The sequence below is a fragment of the Gymnogyps californianus genome, chromosome 7, assembly GCF_018139145.2.
Source record: "Gymnogyps californianus isolate 813 chromosome 7, ASM1813914v2, whole genome shotgun sequence".
NCBI lineage: Eukaryota > Metazoa > Chordata > Aves > Accipitriformes > Cathartidae > Gymnogyps > Gymnogyps californianus.
The window spans coordinates 36559772-36573228 of NC_059477.1; the positions used below are offsets into that span (position 1 = coordinate 36559772).

Below are 13457 nucleotides of genomic sequence, written 5' to 3' on the forward strand. Positions count from 1 at the left end.
TAGTTACTTGGAGTGCTGAGGAATAAATTAATGTTCATTTTAGTAATTTTAGTCTCAGTTTATGACTATATGATTTATAAAAATGTAAATCCACTCTTTATAAGAATTCCACAAGCATACATATTTCAGGCAGCATCAAAATGAAAAGTGAAATTAACTTATTCCTCAGGCATCTCTCAGTATCTGACCATAAAAGTATTGCACAAACCCACAAATGTCAGAATATGCATAACTGATTCTAGGCGAGCCTAACTTTCAGTCGCTGAAGACGATACCATAGGGCTCCGCTGACCTCAAGGATCTTACAAATTTAAGTCTATAAAGATTTTACTGAAGCCTTGTGCAACTCTATGCTGGAAAGCAACACCTTCAACAGCATCCAAAGCCAATGAGATCACAACCATTACCAGAGTGCAGGAGCTGTATTTAGAGACAGCAGCCGAAGCTTCCAAATTGTCTTTTACAAGTACAGCACTTCTGCAGTAAAATTCAGTATATTAAGAAGTACCTGACAGTAAGAGATCTGTCTTTCAGCTAAAGGAAAAAGCCGATTTTATGGTTTGTGTAAGTCCTACTTCTCAATATTGGTGAATGAAAGATGACGATTTCATTTTCCCTTAAGCAGCCGTCCTGCTCCATATCCAGTCTAGCCTAGTTTAGATTGCCAGACCTAAAGAGACCAAACACATTTTGATGTATATGTCAGCATTTCATCTTCTGTGTTCCAATATTTCAGGCCACAAAACAGCCCATTCCAGAGAGAATACATACTATACACCTGTTATGTAGCAAATATACGACATGTATATAGGTATATCATAATTTGAATTTATAGACTTTTATAATACACTATACACAGGTTCTTTTTAATAGTAAGTCTAACACACAGAGTTCAGATCAATGGATCTTACACCTCATGTGCCATAGATCATTACCTAATAAGGAAACTACTTGATAAATCTTACGTTGATCTGAATACATAAATCTCTTTCAATATTACCAAGCAAATGTTCAGCTGGAGCATCATCATAATCCCACGGAAAGAAAACATCTCATACCAGTCAAGATAAACCACTCCAACTTACTCTAATGCTGGAAAAATATAGCTTTGGAAGCAAACAGACTAGTCTTGAAAGGAAGGATGGTGATCAGGCTGCAACCCTCAAGGGAGGGGGCAGACCATAAAACAGAAAAGGAAGTCTAGTTACAAACACTTGGTTGGAAAAGGAGGCTCCTGAATCACTTCCCCACTGTCCACACAGACCATGCACAGAGGTATCACTCCCCTTAGTATTTTCCTTACTCTCCATGTCCTCCATTTCTTCAACTACAGTTATCAATTAATGTCAGTTCCCTGGCCTAGTATCTTTACTATATCATGTGCTGCTGCAAAAGCAGCACCATAAGATACACCTGCAAGAAAGTATTTTGAAGCATATAAGAGGATAAAACAGAAATTTACAGGAAGAATTTACAGGGGAATCAGAAAGAGTAGTGAGAATACAGTCAGCGTTGCCCGACAATTAGCACAGCAGGTCCCCATTTTTCACTGGAACGGAACATCAGGGCTGTATTGCTAACACTTTACCATTACAGACAAGAGGTAAAATGGAAACAGGATGCTTTAAATAGCAGGTGTTTGCAAAGAATTGGCAGTGTCAGACACCCCAAAGTGACAACTAGTTATTTATATCAAACAGGTAGCAAACTGGTCACCTGGCATGTCTCCCAACTCATAGATTGGCTAGAGGAACCTGCTAAAAGGACAGCACAAAGGAAGAGAACAGCCAACATGAGACGATAAACTAAGTAGAACTGCTGAAATCGCATGGGGGAGCAAAGTGATTCTAGAAGAATGTATTTTCCTCAAAGATTAAAAAGTTTTAATACTAAGTATATCAAAAGCCCTGGCAATGCTTTTGTGGCATGTAAGTTAACTGTCAACTGTCTATTAAGAGTCTGTCTATACAGATTTAATATGTATCTGTGTGCTGCTTCCTCTTTCATTCTTCATAAATTTAGCCCCTTCAAACCACGAGGAAAGATACATTCCAAAGACATAAAACTACTCAGCTACTAACAGCTCATTTCAGTAGTTCAATGCCTATCCATTCCAGCTGAGTATGCAGTCACAGTATATACAGGCAGGGACTACCTTCTCTGCTGGTTTTTTTGTAGGGTTTCTAAACACTGCCAGAGTGCCAGAAATAAGGAAAACAGAAAATAAAAGCTTTCGGATAGCCTTACTAATCTTAGAAAATTTTTAAAAAGACCCTTTTAAAAGAAATGGAGTGTTTTAGTTATCCATTTTATACTTATGTCTTGCAACTCTGACAAATGAAAACATAAAATAAAATGAAGCCATTTCTCAATATTCCCTAAAATTATATTGTTAATAGGTAATAAAATTATTCTATAACATAGTTACTTACTTTTATGTTGCTTCAGTAGCAAAGACAGACTATTGCATTTTTATGAAGCAGAACAAAATGGAAACTCAGATGTCCTGCTTTCTTGTTAACATTCAAATTCTTTACAGTGTCAGATTCTGCTTTTAAGTATTCCTTCTCTTTTCTCTTCTTTTTGAATCAAGTTATTGTACCTGTGTTTCTATATAAATTGCTCCAAGTAACGTATGTTGAGTTTTCAGAGACCATTTGGTTGGATTCTAATAATCTCTCCTGGGAGCTGACACCAACTTCCAGCAGCAGGTCATACACTGCAGATTAGAATAATAAAACACATGCTGCTGCAGCTTGGGGGGGGGGGGGGGGGGGGGGGGGGTGTAGAAAGCAAGTCTGTCTTTATGAAGCTGAAGAATGATGTTTTGAGACATCTTAGATGTCTCCTAGACAGAGCTTTCCTTTTGTTTATATAAACACTTAAATCCAGTCACTTATGGTTTTTCCTTCTTTTAAACAGAGAATGTGCCATTGCAAAGATGTTGTTCCAGATTCCACATTTCTTTTTGTCCTTATAGTAATGCAGTGTTATTTAATGGAGCAAGACAGAAAGCTGGTATTTTACAAATTTGCACTGAACTAAAATGTATCTTTATTTACATAATGTAGCATTTTTTCCTGTTTTGAAATAAAAGAAATATATTTCATTTTTTCCATATAAAAGTGGTTTGGGTTTTTTTTCCAAATTCTTTGTGTAAAGGTAAACTAGACAAATGTCTTGAAACTTAAAGAAAAACACTGGCTTAAAAAGCAACTGGTACTTCTCCTCTAGATTAGCCTTGTGTTAGGGTATCTGTCAGTGTAATACAGATAAATTATATATTTCTTCCTTACAATTCACTATTCTTTATTATAGCGTTCCCACTACAAATCCCAGGTGGATTAAGACTTGTCATATTTGACCTCTTTGGTTAAAGGCAATCCACTGCATAATGATTTTTACACTATTCTGTAAAATGAACAGTTCCACATGCATAAATGCTAACAGGAATCAACATCTCCTGTTTCTTTCTCTGACCTTCAACAACCCTATCCTCTGCAGAAAAAAACAACAGTTTTACTAATTTATAAGCACCATGCAGACACAAGCAGTCTAAAGAGAAACCTCTTTAGCAGTTGCAAAGAAAAAACATGAGAAAGCTGCCACAAAGAGAGAAATTCTGAGAGCCCAAACGAAAAAAAAAAGGAAGAGGTGTGAAGATTTAAAATATTCCCAATACTCACTGAAAGCAGCCACTGCAAGAGCCAGTGTGACAATAATGGAGACCCAGGAAACCCACAATGCCTTCTTTCTGTAGCTTTGAGCTTCATGAGGTTTTAGCCTTGTACTGCTTTCTAGTAAACCTGATAAGCAATAAGCAAAGAGGGTATGAACAATACATTGCTCCTTCTAAAAACACAGCTGTGTTAGTTCAGACCTAGATCACATATTTACATTCTATATTACATACAGAATCAATACAGAATCAAATCCTGCTCACATTATTAAGGTTAAGTGAATGAAGTCACCAGAAACATATGAGTAAGCAAGGAGAGCACACACAAGTTGTTTTGATTTCACATAGAAAGACCCACACATCAATGACTTTAAAAGAGCACTGCAATTGTAGGGCAGTTACGGAAATTCACATCACTTATGTTTTCCACCTGTACATCCACACAAGAAAGGGCTCAGTCCTATACTCACTCAGATCAAAACTCATTTCAGAACTTCAGGATCCTGAACATAATTAACATAGGAGAAAAACTCGTGCTCACCAGTCTCTGCAACATAACCTACCAATGCACAGGAATATACTGCACATATTGAGCATGGAAGTAGAAGCAGGCATACTTTAGAATCAGAGCTATCACAGTTGAAAAAACCTCTTGAAGCATAATGTTCTTCATGTGAGGTAAGAACACATCCCCATCTAGAACTAACTGAAGAACCAATTCTGTCCTTACTGCAATCAGCATGGAAGTCTGTTGACCACAAGGGAATGGGATTGCTTTCTCTCTTTTCTCACGCTTTCAATTTGTGGCAGTCTTTTGTCCACTCAAATCACAGAGAAGAATTCAGGTTAAAACTAAAGAAAATAATAACATTCTTTGGTTTTCATTCTCTCAGTCTGAGTCTTAAGCCACTTTTAAAATGCATGCAGAATTTAACATATTTGCCTTCTGTATATCCCATCCAGATTCTTTTGTGCTTAATATATTCATCTAATTTGAAACATACATTCTTTTTCACTAGCAAGTTCCAGCTCAAATCTGCTTAACTGGAGAGAACGCCTGATGGCTTTTAATTTTCTTAATGAATTACTCCAGAAAATGTGGGTGGTTCCTCTTAGATGACCACTTTTCAGAGGGACTTGCCTGCACTGAATGCGTTGAACTGGGCTGCCAGTTTAATAGCACAACCTTTCAGTAGCTGGTCTAATGTCTTAGACAAAGGGTTGAGAATAGGGGCTCTAGCAGACTCAGCAGCAGATGAAAACATAACAGCTGAAGCTGTTACTATCCTCACCTTCCCCAGTTTTCTCTCTGATGGCTATTGCCACTTTCAAGGCAGGGACACCTGATCTGGTTATCAACATACCCCTGAATCCACGCCGTGTTTAACCAAGTTTATTAACGTTAACAGATATTAATTTCAACTGACTGTAATATACTGGCTGAAAACTGCAATTGTTTTGGAATCAATTCAGAAGTGAATCAGACATCTCTGCCTCAGGGGCAGCAATGTGTCAGCAGAGGGGCAGGCATCCAGGGGTGGTAACAATTCAAGCCACCAGATTTTATTCTGCCACTTGAAGTCTGTCAAAATTACTGGTTCTAATCCTAGCATAATTGGTGGGATTCATGCTGTCTTGGAAAAATTCTTCATGCTTTTTTCACCTCAATTACAATAAAGCAGAGAGCGTGCGTTTATGCTAGTTCAGAAAGCCACTGTGAGAATTTCATGCTTGTACTGTGTTTTTAGAAAATTTTAAATATTACCTCACTTTTGTGCTACACACTCCCCTCTTTATGAATGGAAAAGAATTTGCAAACTTGCATGCAGGAGAACTACTAGGCCCTATATTAAAATGACTTCTCTTTCTTATTATGTGCATTCTTTGTCTGTTTAATACATGAAAACAACCAGATGACAACTCTGAAAGGTTTGAGTCTTTTACTGGTAGTACTGCACAGCTATTTCTCACATAACCCGCTTTCATTTGTGTGAAGAAATATTTTTTTTTCCCCCAATGTTTGGCCTATCTTCTGCCACTACATATAATGATGCACAGTTTAATTGCTGTCTGATATGACGTAATTTAACAATACATCTTGAAACATAGGAGAGATTTCTACTAATATAACCATAGAGAAAACACATCTTCTCACATTTTGTGTGTTTGCCCCTCCTGCCCCCTCCCCAAACCAAGGATTTTAAATTACAGCCCAAATCTTATTGGAATGTCAAGCAAAGTAGGTTTGCTTAGCCAATTTTGATTCTCAATATTTCAAAGCTCAAATAAACACAGATCAGAATGACAGACATCCTCACCTGTTTCTTTCTTTAAAGACATCCTATAATTCATGGCTACAGCTCACTATTACCTGGGAAGTCCAACATACACAGTTGATACTTACAAATCAAATAATATCCTAATTAAATTGAGAAATGAATAATAAGCCCCACAGCTAGTGCAGCACTGCTGATTACTATTCACATGTCAAGCACGTGTCCAGTATGACAGAGACTGCAATCCTTATAAAACTGAACTACTTCTGCTGTGTGTGTGTGTGTGTTTGTCTTTCTCTGTCTCTCTCAAAATGGCTGGCATACTCTAGCTGTCAGAGATGTGATCCCTTCCTTCCTAAAATAATTCAAATAAATTCTCTGTATTTACAATTTTCATCCCTGAGAAAGATCATGTTATTCTTATGAGTGTCCTAGGGGACAGCACAAAAAAATACAAACTCATTCACATTACTACCAAGCCCGTAGCATGAAAATTATTTAGAAGTAACAAAAGCTCATTAATTTACACACAACAATGCAATTCACAAGGTAAACCTCCATATTTTTTCCACTGACCATAAGAAAACAAGTTTTAAGCATCCACAGGAGGCTGAAAGATAATCTTTCAGTATGACCTGCATTGCTACAAAAATAAAAAGTCAGTATCTACTGATAAAATTCCTCCGCCCTGAAATGAACACACTGAGTAATTTTATTGCCATTAATTTATTTAACACATAGGTAGCCTTAAGGTAAAGAAAAGATGATGCGCTGGTTAAATCCACTGGATTTTTACTTTATCTTTCAGTACCTTCATATATTAACAGATTTTCTTCCCATAAAAAAATCAGGATAAAAAAACCTGTCTAACAGTTGCAGAACACAAGCTTGGCATATTTGTGAAGTGATTCTAGGATATTCTTTACCATATGCTGACTTACCAGAAGTACTTTTCTATTTGGCTAAGGGATCATTTTAAAATGTCAAGTTAGAATTTGTGGAAGAGATAAGGCTGATAGAAAAATTGTTCACCTAAGATGTTAATTTAAGGACCTCATCCACAAAATTATCACTGATTTTGGATCTGGCTCTTAAAGAGAAAATATCTTGTTCCAAAATTTAGGGTTAGTTTTTATTTTTAGCAAACATGGAAGTATCATCTCTATAACTGGATCTGCTATGATTCATTGGAAAGGATCATAAGAAAAAGTACAATCTAAAAGGACAGACTGTAACAATTTCAACAGGGACAACCTGCAAAAAGCATACCAGATTTTCCTCTACAATGACTGGGAATTATCCTGGTAGATGGAATCGGTGACTATAGGAAAGGCTAAAATAAAGCCACTGCAAGGGCCATAGAAAGAGCATGAAGGCAGAGAAGGAAATAAAATCAGCAGCTTTAGTCTCATCTCCCTCCTAGAAAGAGATAAGGTTAGGTACAACAGATGCTCTCTCTTTTTGGAACTACCCTTAATACCAAAAGGGCCAGCTTTCATCTTTATCTCTGTCATACTGGGCACAAATTAAAAATTTCTGTAATCAAACTTCCATGTTTGAACCATAATCAAAATTCCTGATTCCCGTTATTTAAAACAGAACTGAAGCCTCAAATTGCCCTCAGTCACAATGTCTGTCCTCTGCCATTGGTGGTGACAGCGAGGGTACCCCTGGAAAAAGGGCTGTCCCCAGCCCCGACATGACTGAAACCTGTCAGGGAAGACAAGACGGTGACTGCTCTTCACCCTTACTTCTCTACTTCGTGTCTAGGATTTGTGAGCAGGCACAGGCATTTGGAAAGCTGGGGAAAAAACAGGAGATACAGGGGTTACGTGTAGGATGGGATGAAGACCGAGAACACAAAAGGGACTCCAGGATGCTGGAAGCAGAAAGTAAGAAAAGGCAACAGAGAGGCTAAGGAAAGCCTATACGTGAAATAAAAAATGGAGACAAATTGTGTGGAAGAGGAGCCTGGAGGCGTTCTGGAAGACAGGGCAATGGGGAGGGTTAAAATGGCAGCTGCCTCTATGGGCAGCAGGTTAAGCGAGTGCCTCACACACCGTTAACAGATGTCCAAAATCGGTGTGCTTCACATTAAAGAGTAACACGGTTTGGAAGCAGGCAGTTTTCCATCCCTGGTCAGATATTTAGGCAAATAATAAAAAACGAGTTATGTGGAAGTGCATTATACGGTAGGGGAAGGGAGACAAGGAGTAAGGTAAGCACCCTGACTTCGCTACCCAGCCTGGGCTGTAGCGGACCACCACAGAAACGCCCCGCTGTGCCCCTGCTCGGAAGGCGGCTGCCACAAGGCCCGCCGGCAGGTAACCTTAGCGGCCTCCCTCTTTTCAGCGGCGAGAAAACCTCCGGCACTGCCTGGCACTGCCTGCCCCTGCCGGGAGACCCCTGGGCCCCCGCCGCCACCGGCGTCCCTCGGCCCAGGCTCTCCCCCTCGCCTGTGGAGCGGGAGCGGCGCCATGTGCCGCCGCCAGCTAGCACCCGCTCCCCCGCCAGGCAGGCACCGGTTTTCGGGCGAGGTGGGAACAGCCACGAATAGAGTTTATAAAAATATTTTAAAGCTGTCGCGGGGTGCTCGCACGAGAACTAAAAAGGGGAAAAGCTTCGAGGGCGGCGCGGAGGGGGGGACGTTAAGCGAGTGCCAGCGGCGGGCTGAGGGGAGGCAGCCGGGGGCGCTGAGACGGCGGCAGGGGTAGAGCGGGAGCGGGGCCTGCAGGCCCTCACACCGCGGGAGGTCGGGGCTGCGGCGAGGCGGGGGGGGGGGAGGGAAGAGCAGGGGGGTCCGCAGGAGACCGGGGCGCTGAGAAGCACGGCGGGCGGCTGCGAGCAGAGAGCGGCTAGTGGGGACAGTTAGGAGGGCAGGAGCCGGTGTGGGGCTGCCAGGGCTGAAGAAGAGAGGGTGGGAAGGGCTGCTGTGGCGGAATGAGAAGGAGGGCATGGGTCCAGGAGAGCGAGGCGTGAGGGTGCTGCAGGGAGGGCGTAGGAGAAGCTGTCGGGGGTGGGTGTTAGGCGTCTCGGGACGGAGGGGAGGTGATGGGGCACGCCACAGAGGAGGGCAGCGCGCAGGAAGGCGGGTGCGGGGTGAGGGACGGGCGGGTGCTCACCTCTGTCCTCCAGCCCCTCGCTGAACTGCCCGCTCTCCCCGATCCGCAGCTGCTCCTGCTGCTGCTCCCGGGGGGGTACCGGCGGGCTGGCCCCGGGAGGCTGCACGATGGCGGGGTCCGGAGTGGTGTCCAGAGGGGCAGCGGACGGCTCCATTTCTTGCGGGGCGGCGGGAAGCGGCTGGCGATTGCGGCAGCGAAGCGAGGAGCGAGCGGAGCATCCAGCCCGGGTGCGAGCCCGGGGAGAGGAGGAGACTCCGGCTCAGAGCATCAGGGAGACGGGGACAGGCAGCAAACAAACTCCGCCGGCTGCTCCCCGCGGCCGCCTCATCACTAACCTCGCCGGCGGCGGAGGAGGGGGGCAGGTGGGAGAGCGGTGCCGCCTCCCCGCGCTGCCCTTCCCCTCCCCGCCCCAGGGAGCACCTCCGGCGGCGGGAGCGGCGCCGGGCTCCGCAGCGGGGCGGGGGCGGGAGCCGGGGCCGGGCGGCAGCTTGCCCCCGTGCCGGAGCGGCGTGTGAGGGGACTGTGGGGGCAGGAGAGGTGGCGGGAAGGGCTCTGGTGAGTGGCCCTCAGGGGATCCTCGCCCTCGAGAGCCCGCAGGCACCTGCGAAAGGTGCGGCAGGACGCTGGGCTTAAGGTACGTCCCCGGGGCCGGCCGAGCAAGCGGGAGACCTGCCAGCCTCCCCTCGCCATGGCGGGCTCTGCCTTCCTCCTCCTCCCGCTACCGATTCTCTCAGGGGCAAGAGTTGTCCACTGACTGTCCAAACCCGGAGCCTTTGCACAGCAGAGTGAGAGGCAAACGCCTCACGCCGCTCCCGAGGGCTGCGGGTGCTGGCCCTGTGGTGCAAGGCCCCGTCCGCCTCGCCTCCCCTCACACAGGTAAAGCCCCAGCGCTCCCGTTTGCTGAGGGATTTGCTCATTCCCCATCGGCCGTAGCCCTTTTTCAGGATCAGAGCCGAATCAGCACACATATGCACCTCTCAGACCCCCGCTGCGCTGACGTTTTGTTATGCTGACAATTGGTTTTACCAATATTAGCCTAAAAAGTGTCCTAGAACATACAGCAGTCTCATGCTGAAGCATGGAGAGCTGGAGACTTGCTGGCATTCAGGGCTGTTCTCAGTTTGCTCACCTGCTGTTCCTAGGGCTGCAGAAGAACGTCGGGAAAAAACTAAAACATTAGGAGAACAGAAATGTAAAAAAAAATTGAAAATTTTACTGATATATCTGTGCCAGAGCTGTTCTCTTCTCCGCTGGTTTCTAATGACTAGACAGAGAGGTGCAAATAAACAAAAGCATTTTCTGTGTTAGCAGTTTCCCAATTGCATGCTTACTAGCATGCAGATAAATTTTGAAACTGCATTGTGTTTTGACTTGAGTCTAGGAAAATATCAGAAGACAATTAGACATTGCAGCCCAGGTCCTCAGCTGATATGTATGGATATAATCCCCATTGAAGCTATATGAAGATCAGGTTGCCTTTCTCTTTGGACAAATTAGCAAATTTGGGGAGTATAGAAAGGCCAGTAGGAAATTAACATTTATGCTGGCATAGGGACATGATTTTATAAGCTGTCAGAATCTTGCTGATGTCAGCCTTAAAAAAAGTTTTGCAGTAGTTTAGTAATACCTATTGGGGAATGGTTGGTGAAACATTACTACCAAAACGTCTTAATTTTAAAAAATGCCTCTTAATGCCGTATGCTAATCATCAAAATCTTTTCAGCTGTATTTTAAAGCATTAATTATTTGAAAAAGTAAATATAAGTAAATGTTAAGGTAAGTGACATAAAATATTGTTTTAGAAACTGATTGGCATTCTGGCAACCCTGTGGAATGGAGATGGCTGTTACGGTGTGACGGACTGGTGTTTGCTTTTTACCTAATCTTATGATTTCTTTGTGTATAGTCTACCGTACCTACTATATGAAATGTTTTTGAAGTATTCATGCCTTTCGCCTAAATTTCATCTTCACCGTTAGCTATCCTACCCTGCTTTGTGATCCCAGAGCTCTCGCTTTTCTAGTTGGATTGGCATTAATATGAATATAAGCAATGCCGAAAGTATTTTCTTTTCCCTTGTGTAATGGATACTAAATTACAAAGTGCCTATTTGATGTTAATGTCAAAAGAGGTTCTCATGTGCATAAGCTAACACAAGTGAGTTCCTGTGAGGGAAGTGTTGATTTTTGGGTTTGGGCTGAGTTGGGAGGGGTTGGAAACTAGTAACTCCACAAAACAAATATGGTTATTTTCTTTATGAGCCATTTCTTAACCTCTGGTGACGTTGAACCTGCAAGATATGAGAGAAGATCTGTATGTGCATGCGAGAGATGAATAAAAAGTAGAAAAGACTTATCTTTTGTTACTTGCCATAAATAATAGATTGTCATGTCTCTCTATCACTTAAAATGTGTTTGTAAAGTGAGAATCCTTAAATGAGTAGAGTCAGTATTGTAACCTGGTCAGAGACAAGGGACTGGGGCCAAATCACTTTTCAGGACCTGGCAGGGATACAGAAACCTTTGGTGAGTGAGTTTGGGGAGACACTCTCCCATGCAGAGTGCATCCAGTACAAGCCATGAAGAGTCCCTTGAAATTGCTGCAATGGATATAACACTCCCTAATGCAATTATTGCAGGATCCTTCCTCTTCTAGGGAGATAAGTCCATATCTCATCCATTCCAGTAGGAACCTTTTTATTCCTTGCATAAATGAAAAATTGACTAGTGACTCCCATTGGATACTACCTCCTTTCTGTAAGTCTCTCTATTTTAGTATTCTTATAACTTCCAGAAATCAACCCAAGAGGAAAGTGCCTGGAGATTCCTAATTCCATTTCTTTAAAAGGAGGTGAAAGGGGTAGGTTTCCAAATGAGTTGGAGGAAAACAGGAACTAGGAACACCGAACCACAAGTTTTAAACTTTAATATGTTGCTTTTTCTTTTTTTCAGTTGTTCTCAATTGCTGTTCTTACATAAAACTGTGTCTGGCAGGGGCTGCAGCTGTCTCTATTTGTATAAATGCTATAGTGTTCAGGCTATAACAAAGAATATGAGGCTGCAAAGAGTATCATAGTTTCTTTTAAATGCCTCTCCTCAGTGCTTTCAAACGTGTCCTCATGTGAGAAGGGATATACTCTGCATTTAGCAAATAAAAATTCAAAACATTAAGCAGATCCACTATGAAGACCCTTTCAGATCAGACCATTATTTATATAAGCTAGCTACTAAGAAGCAGAAAGACTGCCATATCATAGCAGCTGGAAGCTTCTCTCCAGCATTGCCTCTTATTTCTCATGACACCTCTTTCACCCAAAATATATTCCATTGGATAAAGATGTAGGGCTAGGGTTTTAAAGACGTGGATCCTATTTTCCAGCCCTGTTGGAATTCTTGTGTAGGAAGCCTGTAGGCAAAGTCAATGAAGAGAAAAAGGCCTGACCCTAATAGCTATATTATTATATGATTTTATTTCTTCATCCCTCAAACCTCCCTTTTTTGGATATGAATAAGGAGATGCCAAAATCAATTTAAAAAAAAAAAAAGCCACATCTCTCGATTCAATCTAAATAGACTGACGCTATCCCATATTCTATAGCTGCTGCAAGATTAATACACACTTGCAGAACTTTGTTCCCAGCTGGAACTACCTGTAATTTCCATAGTATTTTGAATTCCAGAGAAAGGTGATTCCAAACGAGATGGAGGTCTCTTGTACCACAGCAACCAGCAACAATGAAGAGAACTTCTCGTGTTTTTCTTCATCTGGATTGTCTGTAGTCTGGTTTTGCTGTGGTTATTTGTGGTGGTTCTTTTCTTTCTTTCTTTCTGCCCTTCCCCTTCCTCCTTTAAATAAATGAAAAATATCAATCAGATTTGAGATTCTTCCTCCAGGCCCACCTTAACTCTCAGCAGTGTCAGAGAAAGAACTTCAATTATATTTGACGAAAATTGGATTAGGTCCATCATTTTATACTTTTCCAAGGTAGGCATTTTCCTGAGGGAATAAGCAATCTCTTGCCAGTAGGCTGGCCTACTTTCCTAAGTTACAGTCCCTTTGTTTCACTGAAACATTATTCCCATACTACCATCAGCACCCATTATGGGATGACAAAGAGTAGCATGGTGCAAAAAGGCAAAAAGAATGTGGTGCTGTTGCGTCATGTAGAGTGAAAGTAGAACCAATGGGTGACAATGGCAAAACACGTCCTGGTCCGTCAGTGAGATAGTGGTCACTATATGAATGCAAAATATTTGTAACTCCTCTTCAGTCTATGTGGAGTTGAAAAAAAAACATTTTCATTGTAAGCAAGTTTGGATATGTTAGCATTATATGTTCATTTATCAGTCTAAAAATGAGAGCTGCATCTATTCTGGACTT

At 42.4% G+C, this 13457-nt stretch overlaps 1 protein-coding gene across 1 annotated transcript in view; it reads right to left on the reverse strand.

The window, feature by feature from the left end:
* Positions 1-9231, reverse strand: part of TMEM163 (transmembrane protein 163) — a 103299-nt gene extending 94068 nt beyond the window's left edge. Inside the window, exons 1-2 of the mRNA XM_050900390.1 lie at positions 9078-9231; positions 3687-3806 (exon numbers count right to left, since the gene is read on the reverse strand). Coding sequence (XP_050756347.1) covers positions 3687-3806; positions 9078-9231 — 274 coding nt within the window. The remainder of the gene's footprint in view (positions 1-3686; positions 3807-9077) is intronic.
* Between the last annotated feature and the right edge of the window lie 4226 nt (positions 9232-13457).